Below are 18,361 nucleotides of genomic sequence, written 5' to 3' on the forward strand. Positions count from 1 at the left end.
GAACTCCACCAGCATGGTTTTGCCTACTGCGACGACCCAGAAAGCACCAATCCGGCAATCTCGACCGCCTGCGCGAAAACAACCAAGAGAAGATCCGTCAAGTGTGCTATCCTCTGTTTGGAAGCGTTGTCAAAAAGGAGGCGGGAGCATCTCGTGTTGTTATATTCGATCATACGTCTCGCAAGTGGCGTCCCGAGCTGGGAACGTACGAAAACCCCATAGGCGAGGAGCAACCAGCAACTATGGTAGGGCTCTTTTGTTTGGCTATCTATCCTCTTTCTGCGATACTAATACTATCTGCGGGTACATTGCGACCAGTGAGTTGTCTGGATGTGGGGCAGAAGGAGCCATACATTTGCTAGGGATAATATTAATTCATAATATAGTTCGACCAAAGGTGCAATCCATCGTCTGGAGCATAATGGTCCCTGGGATACTCAGGAAATGTTGAAGGACCGAGGTATAATGACCAAGTACGTCTGCCGTTGCTTTTAATGTCTCTCAGACTGACCGACACCGCTTGAATCTCTGGCGTCCTCTGCGCGGCCTTGTGCAGGACTGGCCCCTCGCCATCATGGACTGCCGAACTTGTCAGCCCAATTTAATCTACCCATCTTTTGGACAACGTTGATGACTACCGTGGACAGACAGTGACCTTTGGATATGCCGACAAGCGACAATGGTACTGTCTGGGATCAGCAGCAGACGGACAAGGTGACTCATCAAGATCTGGGATAGTAACAAAGATGTGCACGGGAAATGTGTGCCACTTGTTATACCTTGCTAGCTGGGTGCATCGCTAAAGCAAGCCAGAGTGTGCCCTCATGTTGCGTTCAAGCACCGGAATACTCCAGTGGATGCACCACCTCAGGGAGTATAGTCCGGGCCTTTGCGCTGTTTGACTAAGAGCTAAATGTAGAAAAGAGCCGATTTGTGTATTTTTTTCCTTCGTTGGGACTAAGCAAAGATCGATTGTCACATGAAACTTTCATCGGAGACCGGTCGGTCCGGCCTCCACGATCTTTCAAGCCTCTGTTCGGTAACAGCTATCTGTATTTACTTAACATTGAATGACAAGTAATAATAAAACCAGGAGCTCGACAAACAATGATAATGGCCCATTAAAATGGCTTTGTCCTCAACGTCGGCGATAAATATCTACACCATCCTAACTGGTGGGAACGATGGTCCATCCGGAGAGTTGTCATGGTGGCTGTGGCCTTGACCCTCCTCGTAGGACTTCAATGTGTTCGAACTACGTTATGGCATGTTCTTAGCGTAGCTTCCTTAGCCTAAGAACAAGTAAGAAGTTCTCCATGCTGCCCTATGATTGGTATTGACCATTCCCCGTTCTTCCCCGCCCCCAAAAACACCTGCTCCAGGATCGTGTTCGTCTCAGCAGAGTCACTATTCTAGAGATGGCATAATGACTTTCCGACATGGATTCGAGCATTCTACCAAAACCATTCCTATCAGGAGAACTGAAATATGAAGCTCCAGCTCCTTTTAATTGGTGCTCTCGGGTTGCCATTATTGAAGAGCACTTGAGAGATTTCCACTCAACTACTGTGGAGATCACTTCAATCGTTTGCAGAGGATCTATTCCCGCGCAAGTTGACATGACAATCCGACAGCCAATTTGTTGTATTTAATGAAGAAACATTTAGCCATGATAGATCGAACTTATTAGATTAGACCATATATGGCAGGTTTAATTAATATGAATTCAGTCAACGATTCATTTGCACGGCAAGTGTCATCTCCGACAGGCACAGTATGCCTTGAAGATTCAAAGTCAAACATCCATACACAAGTACCATTTTGATTTGCGTTCACTCATGACTCTGCTCGGATCTGGATGAAAACTCTAATTGTTGACACATGGTGATGCGATCTGCAGATCCGATATACAAAAGTTGTAAACAGCTCAGGGTCGGTTAAGCTGTTCGCGCCGATAAAATAGAAGGAAACCAAAACTAAGCGAACAGTTAGTACGATTTCCGAGAGAATAGGGAAATTTCACTGACCTGGCCAAAAGCTGGAAGAAAAGGGCGATCCAGAACCACGCATTGGCTACTTTGTCCGCTGACGAGCCTACATCCGGAGAGATGCCTGCCGGACCGACCTTGTTTGGAGCAAATCCACGGGCACAGATGGTAGCGACAGACCCAAGAAACTGGGCGACTAGTAGGACAAAGCAGACATGAACTCTGGTTAGGGTTTGCAAGAGAATCATTCCTAGGCCGACTTGTTGAATCTCATCAAGTAACCCTAGCCAGAGCCAGACACAGCGAGAGGCGAGAGCCCCGGAGGTCAGACTGCTTGCCCATGGGAGGTAGAATCCGATGTTAGATGTTCCCCACCAAGTTTGCGCCCAGCGCGGTGCGCCGACACTTAGTCCGAAAACGGGTAAGATCCAGCTGTGCTCTTTGGATAGGAATCGGAATATGAGGAGCGCAACTATCCAAAGAATGACAAAGAAGAATACCACTAAAAGCACCACCTCCCATGTCTTGGCATGTTTAGATGACCATAAGAAAGACCAGTTCCGGCCAAACGCCGCAGCGAGGAACCAGTTCTGGATAATGACCATGAAAAAGAACCAGAGAACAATACGCCGGCGGAAGAGTGACGTATCAAAAAATAGGACCTTTCCCGGAGATTGACGATAGTATTTCGGCAGGCCAAGAGCAAGTACAACGCCAATGACAAGACACACTGCGGCGATAGGCATCACCACAGCAGTGAGTTTCCATGTGTTCAAAGTAGCCGTAGAAACGCCCCCAACCTCTACCGCAGTGACTCTGGAGCTCCAGTACCACAGTGCAACAGTGTAAATCTGTTGGATCCCCTGGATAAGACTTGCGCGGAACATCCAGTCTTTCACGGGAACTGCACCTTGGTCACCAAAGTTCAGCGAAAAGAACAGAGATCCACTGGAAGAGGCAGCCGCATAGACGCCTGCAGCAACATTCTGTGCCCATGCTCGACCGAGACTAGTGATCCCGAAGGGTGAAATGCCGATGACCATGAATGCTAGGGAGTATAACAGCCATGGTAGACTGAGGACAATCACCGATGGGAAGCGGTAGAAGAGAGTCCACCAAGCGATAGTGGAGACGCAATAGATGGTCGCAATAATGTAGAGCTTAACAGCAGTCTCGCCTACCTGACCAACGAGAAGTGTTATCTGTGCCGAGTTTGTCGCGATGATCTGGCCAAGGCCCAAGAACAGAGCGTAGACGGGCCAATTTCCAACACGCCGTCTCATAAATCTCTGGATGGCAATCGGTCTCTTGTATCCCAGCTGAGAGAGCCATTCATCAATTTCACCAAGATCATTAGTTTCCAACTCTCCAGGGGCCCGAGAAACGCGAGTATACGCCGTGTTAACGACGGCATCTTCCGAAGCAGCTTCATCCAGTGCACGTTCTTTGGGCTGAATCTTCAATTGCGCGTCATTGTACATGTTGAAGAATTTCCGCTCGCTCTTCATCAAGTACGTCTCAATACAGTAGTCCGTGATAGAATTCTTCATATTCAGGTTGGTCAGAAGCGTTTCAAAGTGCCGCGTGAAGTGACCCATACTGTCAGTAAAGGTTGGATCAACCTTCTGCAGCTCGAAGACAGATTGGTTGTGATCACCGATGACAGATGGCAACGAAAGAACAGACACATTGCGGATGTGAGGGAGAGGAGCTCTCACTGGAGAAGACTCCCGCGAGACAAAACGTGACGAGTCCGGGGTAGATATCTCGGACCCGCGTGGAGAGTGGCAGCTGTTGTTTCGATAAGAACCAACTTCCTGGGACCCAAGAGCCCGGTTAACGGCTGCGACCGCCTCTTCGGGGGAAATGTAATCCTCCTGTGGCGTGTCGGTGCCTTCGTCTTCAGCGTCCGTGGTATCACTTTCAGCTCTCTGGTCGGAAACTTGATTCTCGCGCAATGACTTCTTGACCAGGCGCTTCCTGTCCCGGCCAGGGCCATCTCGCCGTCCAAGCGAGAGTTTGCGACCCAGAATGCTGCTCCTGTTACTTTCAGTCCCCCTGAAGTCAGCTGCCTGTAGTTCTTGGAGAGATGGATGAGCGAGTTGTGATGTTCTCACTGGTGGCGAGTCCAAGCCCTCTGCCAGGGACATATTGAATCTTGGAAGGGCCACCGTTGAGAAATGCTCGTCCCGCATCTCTGAGTATATTTGTGACTGTGCGGGGGCCCCCGCGGTAGTTCGGTTCTTCGCATGATGGATGTGGATTGCTGTCCGTTGCAAGACTTCGAGTTTATGGGTCCATTCAAGGACAGGGAATCGCTGCTTGGCAGAATTTGCCCGCATTTCCCTTCGCGTCTCTTCTGTCGAGTCAAGAGCAGACTTGATTGCCGTTCTCAATTGATGCAAGAGATGACGCGCTGAGTCTGATTCCACAGTATACCACCAACCAGGCATCTGGCCTAGACCTCCAATGCGAGAGCCGATCCCAAGAGCACCCTTCCGGCCAAATTCAACGGCAATCAGTCCGAATGGTTCGTCCCGAGAGGGGATCAAGGCAAAGTCTGCACCAGAAAATACATAGGGAGGCAGGACAGTAAACTCTGGCTTCGAGAAAACACGACCTGGAAACATTTCCATGATGCGCTCCAGCTTTATAGCAGCGAGCCTGCCATACAGATCGATGATAGGGCCGACACAGATCAATTGAACCTGCGGTCTCGCAGACAATACCGCCGGTACGACATCCGCAATCAAGTCCACGCCCTTCTGCTTTGACCATCGTCCGACGAATACCAACAGATCAGCATTGCGATCCTCACTCAGACCAGCCCACTTCTGTGCCTGCAACTTCTCCCTTATTCGTTCATCGTAGGACTGAATAGGAACTTCCCCGTCGGAGCTATCCTCCAACGTGCCTGTGTCGGAGGGGTCTGGGTTTGGGAGACTGCCAATCTTATCAAGACTCCAGAAAATTGGATAGCGAGCCCATGACCGCTTGCCATACTTCTGGGACACACCAACCCCACCGAAGCCACGTTGATGATATCGCAAATAGCTAGCACCGGTGTGAAGTAAATTGAACACATTCCCGAACTGGCAGTATTTGGTTGCAATTTCAAGTGGGATATTGAACACAGAACAAACTTCTTTCTTTTCTTGCAATGTTCGCAGCGCCCAAAGGCCTTGGAACTCTGCGTTATGCAATGAAAGACAAACGGGTATCGTGCGAGTCGGCAACAGATAAAGTGGCGCCAGGCACCCATGGAAGTCGTTGATATGGTACAGGTCAATCGCCGGTGATCGCTTCATCGTTTCTGCGATACACTGATTCCACGCTGAATAGTAAACTGCACTGTCAAGGTCGTCCATACGGGGAGGATAGGGCTCTGCCTTGGTCTGCTGACGAAAGACGGGAGCGTCAAGCAGGACATAAGTGATGTTTTCGACTACGTGATACTGTACTTTCACCAAATATGGTTTATCCAGTATCGTAATAACATAAGGCTCAGCAGGCGTGTCTTGGGGGTACTCGATATCACCGACGCATGGAACCACCCAGATAAGATTCTGATGCTTCAAGTTCTGGGACATGAGCTGGGCCATCACACCGAGACCCCCAATCTTAACCTTCAGCCCCCAGTCTTGGATGTCGTATTCCATCGTTGCGATCAATACTGTGCGTCGCTGGTTGGAGGCGCCCGCGACAGCAATGTCTGTCGACACGGCCGATTCTGGCTTTATCTTCGGCGATCCATCGTCCCCGGCGATCTTGTCTTTAACCCTCCGCCAAAACAGGACTGGTAGCCTACCTTCTTTAACCACGTTACCATCTTTATTGAGCTTGACACGGTAAAAGGTTCGGATAAAGATAAAAACACCAGATAAGCCCATCAGGACTGGAACAACCCACAAGAGAATGAAGAGTATAAGCTGGACCCATCCTGATCCAACTGGAATTAATTGGTATTGCAAGTTGCCATCGTTAAGGGAGATGGTCCAGCCAAGATGTGGGAATGGGGGTAAAGTTGTGATATTGATGACGTTGGACGAAAGATACGACGGAGGAAGCTTCTTGACCACAGAGGAGCTATCGACATCACCATAAACCTCTGTGGTATCCGGCGTGCCTACCTTGTCGGTTCCCCAGACATTCAGCTGTCCAACAGCCGGCCATTCATAGACAAAATCGTACCTCCAACTTGATGTCTCGGAGTCGTACCTCATCCTGTTATCCAGTCCTGCATCGTAGCCATACTGGTTGTATGGACCGTTCCACCACAGATGAGGGAATCTCCGAGTTGTGTCATCATCCCAGTCATAATCACCTTCCTGTATATAATCGCTGCTCCCCGTGAGCCTCGAGAAGTACTGGACACGAATGTGAGTTCCCTTCCACTTTTGGTTGTCCGTGCCTGTCCAAGACGGGATATTGATTGTAGTGTTTCCACCCAAATAAGCCTTCCAATCCGACCAGGTCCGACCAAAATCGGTTGAGTAGCGGAATCGATCGGCGCCGGCCGCGTTATGCTGGATGTAGAAGTTATCGGCGGATTTGTGCACCAGGGTGGAAGAGTAATTGGAAAGCGGAGACATCAGAGGATTGCTCAAAGGGCCAACTCGAAGCAAAAATTTGTCGATTGAGTTGGTGTGTGCTCCAGAGGCGGAAACGTTGTTGACCGTCAGCTGGTGGATTCCATGGTGGGCGTTGCTCAACTTAGCAGACCACGTCCAAACCGTCGGAACCTCACCGACAAACGAATCACGGCTCATTCTGGCAGAGACATTGGTGCACTTCACACTGGAAGTATCAAGAGATGCAACGATGCCCTTTTCTGTCGTTGAATTCAGGACAATCGCGTTGGTAATCCTGTCACAATTCATCTCTTTTGAATATCCCAACTGAATTGGAATAGTTTCACCCACATCTTGTGGAGAAATGAACCGAGCGTCGTGTCCGGGAAGAAATTCAGTAACAGTAGGACTTGGCTCAACAAAACTGTCGGCCTCCACATATGCCCGATATTCCCATGGCAGCAACTTCATGCGAGGGACACATCCGTAGCCATCTTCATCTTGGCTATTAGGCCCGTCACTCAAAGTGAGCTCCTCATATGGATAGAAAAGATTCTTCAGCTTGGTCTTTGACTTGAACGGAGCCAGCAGCGCCGTATTTTTGTTACTGCAGTTACCGCCATAAGTGTCTGTTGCGTTTCCATTTTGATACACCAGCCACAGAGTTCCATTGCCATTGGATGTTTCCGATGCTTCTTTCTGGACTTCAGGAAAATAGCTTCGTAGCACCGACCATAGGCCGGTGACTGTGGGTGTAGTAGAGGATCCAGGAAGGAATATCTCTCTAGTGAGCTGGGAGAGTGTTTCAAGATACAAGCCATCATTGGCAACTGGGTATTGCGTTCGAATCTCGAACATCCTCTTCATGATGTTGCGAACTGGGTGAGCGGGGTTTCGCTGATCATACGTGACGGTGATATCGTTGCATCCATGGAGCCCTTTTTCAATAGGGAAGTCGTAGAATTTGGAGGTATTCAAATTGAAACAGCCCTGCGTCCACCATGCGGTTTGGTACGTCATGGGCTGTCGGCCGAACATATAGTTAGATGCAGTGGCATCAAACACATACATCGCCTGCTCTTCACCCCATAGGACGAGAGGGATTCCGGGGAGCTCCAGCGTGATGATATATAGACCGAGAAGGAATTTGTCCGTACCGTTCCTGACTGCCGGCCACCGGAAATTGTCTTGGTTCGAGACGCCATACATATGCCTCGGATCTAGTTCCCCGGTGAAGGCATTAAGAAAGTCGTTCGTCCGAAGCATCTCATTCCAGGCCTCGATGAAATCGGTGGGCAAGTCGAAACCAGCAACTAGATTACCATCCATCCCCAAAAAGCGGGTCATTGAACGGTAGATGGTATAGTGAAATGCAGAGGCATCCAGTGCTTGCAACCCATCGGCTCTCAAGAAGTGCGAGTCCGAATTGTTGGTCAGCTTAGCGCCAGCACCTGCGTCCTTCGGGCGCTGATCTGGTTGACGCCCGCGGCCGAGGTACAAACTGCCGAATGTATCTCCAGACGTGATTTCACCGGGAAGGAAGAAATTGTTCTTGCCGAACCGTTTCGCACATTCGCGGTAAAAAGCGGTCATCTCGCTCAAGGGTTCGAGGGTTGACTGAACGGCCTTGTCAAAACGGAACCCGTCGATATCCAAACTAGCAATCTGAAAGCATGAATGCCTAGTGATGACGTCTCGGACCGGCTTATGCCATTCGCGCAGGCGATCCTGCACGGAGGCAAATTTAGTAAGTTGACGCTGCCAGTCTGGGAAGTTGCCGAACGCCTCAAGCTCTCCATATTGGTCAAAGTCGCTATCATAGCAACCCTTGAGGTCTTCAACTCCACCGGAAAGTAACGGGTATCCCGTCTCATTCCAAAATTTTGGGTAGCTACAAGTTTCGTTGTATTCATTCCCAACTCGGAAATCGGCATACTTTCTATCTGTGACCCATTCAACTTCGTATTCACGGGCCCGGAAATCGGCTGAATCGTTCAGATGACCTTTGAATCCGACCAGGTTACTCATCCTGTTTTTTGTCATAAGCCCAGGGATACCAACAATAGTAACAGCACCGACTTACGTTGACAAAGTGTTATCCACTAGCACGTACATATCCCGGTCGTGGATCTCGGTAATAGTTCGTCTCCAGTCCTCAATCGTGCCGTAATGCATGTCGAGGAGGGTGGTATCAACGGGGGAGTAGCCATCGTAAGCCCAAGGAAGGTTCATCAAGTACGTGCCGGCGAAATATATAGCCTAAAAGGATCAGCTATGTAGTTCATCCAAATCAGCCTAACTCACCTTGAAGCCCATGCCCTGAATATAATCCAACGTGTCAATTAAGCCATCTAGATCGCCACCATGACGCATCTGGTTCGAGTTCAAAACATGCTCAAAGGAAGTCCCGTTGATGTCATCATTTGTCGGGTCCCCGTTGGATATGCGATCCAGGAATATGGTATAGATAGGGAATCGCCAGTTGTCTGGTGACGGATGATACTCATGGTCCGGCCATGCTCCCCAATAATCGATTGGACCTTCGGCGGATTTATTCTCGTTAAGATTGTATTCAGCGAGCGACTCGGTGTATGGCCAGCATAACGCATGGACACTCAGAAACGACAGTATGAGAAATGCTGAGCGTTGCATTTCTGTTGGTATATCAGGCCGGAACGCTAGGCAGCGGAATTTGCGCGATCCAACCCTTTCGGAACTGCAAAGAAAACAATTCCTCTATGCGCTGAGCAAACGGGAGCTGTAGTTGAAGAAGAGCAAACGAACGAGCTTCAAAAGACACCAAGGATTTTACAACACAGGATGTGAGACTCTTATCAGCCAGACAGGTGTATGGATCGCTGTACTTTCACTACTACCGACCCACTCTGGGCCCAGATATCACTGTATCAATCCGTCCACAGGCAGGGTTTTTCCCGCGGTGGGGTGGCGGTGTTTCTCAGTGGCTCGGATTAGCAATATGCGTCTCCGATCCTGGTTAGTCCGGTGTGTGTCTCAGACAGACCCAACAGAGTCCTCAACGCTGCCGGGTGATCGGGTCCAGCCGAGAGTGTAAGCCTCAAATTCGTTCGCCATGATAAGCAAACATGCAAATCGAAGTCGATCCCTGTTTGATTACATTGTTCTGTGTCTGTGTGCATGAGATCCGATCAACCAATTTCCCAACACATATCAACATAAGGGAACTGCCACGGTGCTGTGTGGATGAGGGAAGGTTTTCTGTCTGCTTACAGTACAGGTATGCGAACATCTATTTTTAACAATCTTATCTTATCTCTGGTATCTTACAGAAGCTTGACCGATTGAAACCCGCTATGTAGCTCTTTTTATATGTAGTTTTCTTTCCACGATTGTGCTTCAAATTGTGAATGAATTCCAGATTTCTTCGTAGCTAAATTTGGCTATGCCAGAATATACATTTCAGGTGGAATACTGTATTGCTTTCTGTTTTGAATGCGTGGAGCTAGTGATCCACCGTGAAAAGAGTTTTCACACGGATTTTTGCTGGACGCTTGATGAAGTGGAAGGAGAACACGTAAATATGTGTTGTATTCACTTACTGAGAATCAGACTCAAAGCCTATACAGTACATCTAGATATTCCATTTGAGCGATTGTGATACTCCGTACAAGTACAAGAATTGCGACATTGAAAATAGATCAATCAATGTGGAACATGTCTGAATCTAAAGAAAGAAAAAAATAAAAACTCGCTGTAGTGGAACCGAAGGAGCGAATGACATCATATCGTCAAGTATGTTTCACTATATGTAGCAGGCAACAAATATTAATTCCCTTGAAACCAGCAAATTAAAACTGCTTAGAAGTCTAGAAAACTTGCTAATAGTTTGTTCTTACAGGAACAGCGTCGAGTGATTTTTTGCCGGTCAATGCTTAGCGTGTGATTTGATACGGTTGGTTGCTTTGACCCAGGGTGGCAATCTGTGCATTGCTGACCAGGCATTGATATCGTGGTTGCTGCTTTCCCTGACTTGTATTGCCAGAAGTCCTGCCATCCTGTCTAATTTCTACTGCGAAGGCTGTCCAAGTTCCGATAAGGACCCGACCAGTGAGTGCTTGGCCCCTCAAAAATAAGTTCCTCTCAATGTTTGGCACATGGTCCCTAATCGACGGACCCCTATATAGAAGATCTAGAAGCTCTAGAGGGATACACGAGCTCGTGGTAGGGAGGTGGAAATATATTCTAGAAAGAACGTAGGGCAGAACTTGGACGTAAGTTTGGCCCATTGCTTCATGGTCAAGTGCGTATTCGACCGAGCCAAAATCCATCGCACACCTTCCCCACATCATCACTCTTACAGCAGAGGTAAAGGGCATCACATGAGAGAACTTTATTTATCACCGCCTGCTGCTGCATTATGCACAGTTTTGGACGAGCAGAAGAGGGGAGAAGGATGAACTCGACCTATCAATAACCGCTCAGACATGCATGGCGTACTCTAATAGTTCGTATTACCGGACCCGGAGATATTTATTCATCCGCCTAATCCTAAAGATCTCATTATTCTTCGTCGTTGAACTGTTAACGCGAAGGGGGAGATACGCCGCCAACTGCTGCGAAACTATATAGGCATATCAAATCCGTATTGAACCTTTAAAAGCATTAAGATACACTGTACCAGCTTCGTTCAAATAGCTGCAAGCACGTGGGATGTCATCATATTCCTTGGCTAGTGATTATAGCTATAATGCCACGATGTATAGAGCACGCTAGATGTCCTCTTAGTGCTGCGTAATACATGCTAGTTCAGCGGTCGGATCTTCAAGCTAAATCAATCAATCTAGTATTGTGTTACAAAGATTGCAGAAGGTATGTGCACAACGCATTTGGAGATATGGCAACACGCTTCATGGTGGTTTGCATGAAAGCCATCAAATTATGCTAGGCTTAACGGTTCGTTTCCGCCTCGTGGCTCTTGATATTCCAAACTTTCTACGAATTTGTGCAGTATATGCGTAATATATTAGGCGGTATCCGTACTCCACCGTCCACTGGGAATATCACGCACGCCGATAAAGCAACTAGGCGAGTCGAACTAAATCTGCCATGGCCGAAGACCGGGAATCAAATTGCAAACACTATTATAGACTCTCGTGGTGATATCATATTAATAGATGGCCATTACCTACGGTTCTGTTGGAACCCAGTGTCCAATCTGCATACATGTGATTCATCCACTTGCCCCAACTACAACTTATCTTATTGGAGGTATTCACGTGCTCGGACTCAAAAACTCATCGAGGCCTACGAAACTCTTCGGGGCGAGCCCAAACTAAACCAGCTACTATATGGTTCTTTCGCAAATCCCTTTAAAGTTCTAATCTCGTTGTATCTGTGTTCACCGTACTCCTCTCCATTAGAGCCCACAGGTGAGTGATCCATGACTAAAGATAAGTCTCGCCATTTTATCCTCAGGTTCTTGCCCCCTACTTATCATTCTTGAGATTTACCGGTAAAACCTGTAAAAACAGTAAGTGTCCCCGGGATGCGCGAAAACCTATCTCCTACCGGACAGCAGCACAGTATCGAATGCTACGCGTGAATTGAACACCAATCTCGCTAGTGAGCCACTTTAGCGGGGCGCGAGACAATGCGAACTGATATCCCCACTTATGTGGCTACTGCCGGTGGTTATGCGGGTTGAGGCTGCCAAGAGACGATTGCTATTAGTATACCAATTCCCAGCGATCATAAATTCGAAGGTGCATGAACATGATGGTCTCGATCTAGCTCCAATTCTAAGATTAGATAGACTTGGAGTACATTTTGAAGATTGGACAGTTTACCTCGTTGACTCCATCTCATTCAAAGTTTGTATATCTGTGCAACATATCTGAGGGACAATGGCATGGTAGACCCGCCGCGTTATGAACAATTTTGGCAAAGTAAATAAAGTGTCCTGCAAGAGGTATAACTGTATCCTAGTTCATGCGGTAAAGGCCAATGAGTTTGAGACCCTGCACAAGTAGCGGAATTACCAATCACATGCTAGCGTGAAGTTGAAGAGACATTGAAATAATAATTTCCAAGCACCAAATATGTAACTTTGCTCGTTCAGCGTATGTCACTATCCTTTGGACAGTCCCAGACGAGTCAGAAATAAATGGCATTTGCACCACTTCCCCGTCTGCAGTCCGATTTCAAACAGATGGCCTCAAGTCACTAGATTCACTAGATCGTTGGTGCTTAATATATTTGTACTGGATGGGTGCGCACTAATGTTAAGGGCAGAGGACGAGCACTAGGCAAAGCTTTATTTGGAAGTTAGATGTTGTCAGTTTCGGAGCTTGCCTCTATTTGACTTTATGCTTGTCGACCTCCCTTTCGTGTAGGTCGAGCTTCCTTCATGTTCATTTGCTCAGAAGCGTAGTTTGTTCATTATGTGAATAATCTGGTCATTCCGTGTCTTATTGGCCTAGAAAATGGATTTGTGGTTTACAGTGTCGGAAGTTTACCGAAGTGGGATTAGTACAGCCGAAGGCGGACTATTAATGCGAGTAGATCAATCAAATCAATCAGATAACTCCCATCAATCAGAGGAGTAAGTCCTCCAAGCTTAATCCTTGATCCCTCGAGACTACTTGTCAGCACTAATTGGTAGTGGCGATGAAGCATTTTCGCCTTGTCCATTTTTATTAGGCACATCTATCGGGCTTTGTATCCAATAAACACAAAACGCCGATGATCAAGACCACCAATGCCCAGGAAGGGTTCTGGAGTCGATGTCCACTCAGTTAACCAATTTCTCTCTAGCTCTTCTCTTTAGTCAAGCCATTTTAAGCTTTTCTGACTATATTATGGGCGATAAAATCTCTTTTCGGGGTTTGTCACTCTATAGAAGCAATACAGCGAGGGTATACGTACACGAAGGCATCTCCAGGATCCGTTTGCAAATCGGCATTCCCCTCTTCGGCTGATTCCAAGCTCTAGTATATTTTTTTGGGCACTTGCACCCATCTGTGTCTCCATTTTCTAGGCCCATGGTCAGTTATATCCAACGTCGGGCTGTCTTGAGAGTCGACACCATGGCTGTCAGAAAGCGATTCATCAACCCTTCTGCGCGCAGGGAATCCCCCAATCAATCAGCGGCTACTCACCGTGGCATTGAGGCTTCTCCCAACTCAAACCTTTTCTTGGACAAAACACAGGAGACGGTCCGACCTCGACAGATGAGGAAATTCTCGATGAGAAGGCGTAGTCTGGTACACAAAAGGCTTAGGCAAGCTCCCAATCATGGACGAGAAAACCCTGGTTGCACCCTACATTCTATAGGCCCACTCTGCGGTCAATTTATTACACATTTCCATGGCTAATCGCCTCGTAAGCGTCTAGGTCGTGAACTTCTTCGAGAACTTCAGCTCTGGATCTCCCAGTTCTCTATCACGATTAATCTACAGCGGTTTCGCGCTGCATTCTCTGACTGGTCTGGCATCTGTGATTGCTTCGTTGATCTCCGCTCTTGTTAAGTTCCCTGACGCGAAGCACGTGGATATCTGGGGTCAACTCAGGCTTATGGGGTAGGGGTTGGATTCCTGACACTCGGTCATGATGGCTGCCTGCAAAAGCGTCTAGGCCTATTGTGCTGCGCAGGTATTCTATCAAACAGTTTTCAGTATGATTGATTTTTTATGGCCATCTTCATTGCGGATACCACTAGTTTCTCTCTCTTCCTGCTGGCATTCAACCTGTACTCTTACCAGACTGAAGAGTGGTGGCCTCCGACTATCTTTTTCTTTGTCGTTAGCTTTGTCTCATGATCGCTTTCACGTTTTGGGAGAGATATTCTGTGCCAGTGGAGTTCATGCCCTGGGAGCAGATTCGAAACAGAACTGTCTTTTCTTCACCTTCTCCATGTTTGTATCATTGTACCTGGCATGGTATATCTGGGATAGCTTCTTTTATTCTCTCCTGCAGTTTATGTTCAATCAGACTGTCACGGAAGTGACGTACATATCGAACAACTATACTACGGGCTCGTGCTTCTGGTGTCTAATCATTGGCGCTATCCTTCGCTACAATGGCCGCTTGGAATGGTGGGCCATATGTTTGGCGTTCCTCTGACCATTTTGGGAGTTGGATCGATGACCAAGTCCCGTCAACCTGAATCGAACATTGGCTATACTGTGATGTGTCAGGTCTTTGTCGTATTAGGTGGTGTTATCTGTTAGCAGATTACTGTTATGGTTGTCTCCGCTTAGAGGAATATACCCGCTATCCTGGCTACCGAGGGTCTGGTTACCACCATTGGCAGCGCCTTTGGGGTTACTGTTTCTGTCGCCATGTGGACAGGTATTTTCCCTGTCAAACTGCTGGCACTCCTCCCTACATCCACCCGGTAGACTTTGCAAGCACTTATGGCTCCCTTTTCGTTTAACAGTTTTACGCTAGGGAACAACAACCCGTGATGCTATCGACCATGTATATGGTGATACTCAACGTCTCATGCTCATTACTGCAACCTGCGTTTATCTTATCATATGAGCATCTTGTTTCATCTGGGAGGGTCTTGAACGTGAAGAAGATGAAACAGCAGGTCCATGGCATTTACCCGTGAACCGCCAAGTGCGCCTAGTTTAGCGAAGCAATAAGAGGCAACATATGATGCACATCTAGAATACCTCGTTTCTCGCGTTGTATTAGTACGCAGCGATGTACCGTATTCTGTTTAGAAAATATGCAGACCGTGCGTGATAATACTCCTATGATATACAGTAAACTCGGGGCTCATCTATTCGTTTTGCAGTGAAGTAATGCCGGGTTGCATAGGAATTATATTAAGCACGCGCATCACTTTTTATTGACAGTCCTTAACTGGGTAGCATAGCGTACCCCTGGTCTAACGGACGAATTACCGCGTTGTTCGTCATATCGGGGATCCTAATACTCGGCTTTGTTGCTGTACAGATATGGCTCTCTCTCATGTTATTCGTACAGTTTCTCAGTGTTGTCGTCTTCATCTCTGTCGGCTCGTCGTCATTTCAAAGCTACCATAGAAAATATCTACCTGGTGACCGTGGCATCGACCAGACCCAAGTGACGGCTACAGACCTCGCACCACCACAGCAAAAGCCTCCACTGCGCCACTGAACACGCCTAGGTCTCAGGCACCGCAAACGCTTATTTTCACTACTTCTACAGACAAACCTCTTTGTAATAATTCTCGCGCAAGTCACATTCCACTATAGAATAGGACCCATTTCCGGTCACATGATCACGCTAATTCCCAGTTGGGTTAGTAATGTCACATGCCAATTTCTATTATGTCAGCATTATCTTGTCAGATGCATTTGAACCAATAATAGTGCTTAGGATGGGGTAACACTCGGGCCACATTACCTGGTTATAGGGAATTTTCGGGAAATCGTAGGGGAACTTCACTGAAGGATTTCACTGTAAAGATGGACGCGCTATTGGCAGGTTCGTTTGTACTTTGCGGGTGTACGTATATCTCTAGTGAAACATGATATTTGATGGAGTTGTCCCTGATGATCGAAAATTTTCTGTTATTTAGGTCACGATACCCTCGAACCAACGCTCAATTTCTTTGTGCATTGAGCCTCCAGTCCATACCTGCTGTCGATTACAACGCGCACCCAAAGATATGTTCGAGAGCCTTGGCTTGCATCACGCTCAGATAACCTAGTGGAGCTGAAGATTCTGTACTCCATCAATGTTGCGAAATAGCTTGGTTTCAACATTTGCTTCACAGAAGTGCAACGATAGACGTTTAACGTATTTCACAAGCGAGCTGGCCACCCCAAACCACCATAGTAAATACGATATATTCTACACTGATATCTCAACAACCACGTTTTTATTTTATTTTATTATTTGCCGATAGCTGTTGATAAGGCTTTTCAACACTATATATTAATTTTGACGAAATCTGAAACCTACATTGTTACGGTATCGAAAATTACGTTGGCTAGCAGCTAGAAATATAAATATCTGATTATATCTCAATTATTAAGTTATAGAAATTCTTTAAACCCCTGTTAGAGACTAAATACCACCTAAAAAGCATTAGTATTTAAGGAAAAGTCCCTATAACCTACCGTTGTTGTGATACTATGTTGTAATTTATCGCATTTACTATGGTGTTTTGGGGTGGCCAGCTCGCTTGGCTGGCCAGCTCGCCTGTGAAATACAGTGACTGCTCATATATTTTAACACCCCATTTAGACCCACCTATTTACCGTCTTCTCATATAAATTACACCGCCTAGTCAGATCGCGCTAGCTAGTCTTAGTACGTCGCGTTTTCTTAGTCTATTTCTCGCGTTTTTTGACTTATTACCCCTATTCATTAAGCCTGCTCTCTGTTATAAGCGTTTCAAAACATGCCTTCACGCTCAGAACTCACACCAGCCCTCCGTGAAAGGATCTGTGAGCTTCATTCAGCTGCTCATTGGGGTTATAAGCGTATTCATAAGAGATACCCGTGGATTTCTCTCTCGACTATACGCTATACTATTAAAAAAGAGCATGAAAGACGTGACGGTGTCTCGAAGCCTCGTTCCGGCCGGCCAAGCAAGCTTAATGAGGCTGATAAAGTACGTCTCGTTGATGCTATTCGAGAGAACCCCCGGATTACGCATGAAGACCTTCTTACTAAGGTGTCTTATAAAGTCAAAACGAACTCAATTCGACGCCTTTTGAATGCTGAAAACCTTCGGAAACGGTGATACAGCTAGCGACCTTATTTGACCGAGGAGCATGCCGTTAAACGGCTTCAATAGGCTTGTCGTTTCAACACTTTACGCACGAAGATTAGGCTCGCGTCTTTTGGTCCGATAAATATACGGTGGAGCGCGGAATCGGAGTCCGTCGAGAATAGACTTTTACTCGGCCAAAAGACCAGCCAAAACTCGGACAAGTTCAAGGCCTTCCACAACGGGGAAAGCAGGTTAAGCAGATGTTTTGGGCTGCTTTCTCGGGCGCTACCCGTCGAACTGGCTTAATTCCGCTATTCGGAGATCCGGAATCAGAGCGTGGCGGTGTAAACAGCATCGTTATTCGGATCTATACCTCCGAATCCTACCTATCTTAATATCGAATGAAGGGTCGATTTTTCAGCATGATAATGCGCCAACGCATACTGCCCACGTCGTCCGGGACGCTTTACGGGACTTAGGGATTGAGGTTATAGAGACTGGCCGCCGCATTCGCCTAATTTGAACCCAATTGAGAACCTCTGGGCGTTGATGAAAGCCGAGATCTATAAGCTTCGGCCTGATCTTATTGATATAAAGAATAATGAGCATACTAAGGCTATTTTAGTTGCTACAGCACAGATTGCATGGGATCAGCTAGACCTAGAGCACCTAAAGCATCTCTCTGAAACGATGCCGCATCGGGTGCAAGCCATTATTGATAGCCAGGGATGGTATACAAAGTATTAGATAAATGGCATGAGGGTTTAAAACCGGCAGAAAGTTACGTAATTAGGTGTGGGTCTAAAAGGGGGTGTTAAAATATATGAGCAGTCACTGTACGTTATCTGCTGAGACCTACTGTTAGAGCAAGAGCGGCTCAGCCATGAGTGTCGATCATTCAGCCTAAGAGATTGCTTCGCCCGCGCTACCTTCCCATATAAGTCCCTTCGACTGCTGACATATAAATGATCGGCATTTCAGGGGAAGCAAGAAGTCAGCTGTTCCAGAGCATCAATAACAAACGCTCTATGTAACCTCCACATTGCATCAAAACGAAACATGCTGGCCCCTGGATTGCACCGGTTTAATGTTCGCAGACTCCTCCTGAC

General features: G+C 47.2%; 2 protein-coding genes across 2 annotated transcripts; one reads left to right on the forward strand and one right to left on the reverse strand.

The window, feature by feature from the left end:
- Positions 1-1,927: 1,927 nt before the first annotated feature.
- Positions 1,928-9,211, reverse strand: N7446_008944 (uncharacterized protein; the record flags this gene model as incomplete). Its single annotated transcript, XM_058517689.1, has 4 exons — positions 1,928-1,976; positions 2,028-8,588; positions 8,643-8,818; positions 8,864-9,211. 4 exons carry the CDS (start codon positions 9,209-9,211, stop codon positions 1,928-1,930), a joined length of 7,134 nt encoding a protein of 2,377 aa, XP_058368477.1.
- Positions 9,212-13,623: 4,412 nt separating this feature from the next.
- N7446_008945 (uncharacterized protein) lies at positions 13,624-14,119 on the forward strand (the record flags this gene model as incomplete). The annotated part of the gene is made up of 2 exons (XM_058517690.1): positions 13,624-13,800; positions 13,931-14,119. 2 exons carry the CDS (start codon positions 13,624-13,626, stop codon positions 14,117-14,119), a joined length of 366 nt encoding a protein of 121 aa, XP_058368478.1.
- Positions 14,120-18,361: the final 4,242 nt, after the last annotated feature.

Source organism: Penicillium canescens, assembly GCF_028828765.1.
Source record: "Penicillium canescens strain IBT 15451 chromosome Unknown utg000006l_segment0_segment0, whole genome shotgun sequence".
In the NCBI taxonomy this organism is placed as follows: Eukaryota; Fungi; Ascomycota; class Eurotiomycetes; order Eurotiales; family Aspergillaceae; genus Penicillium; species Penicillium canescens.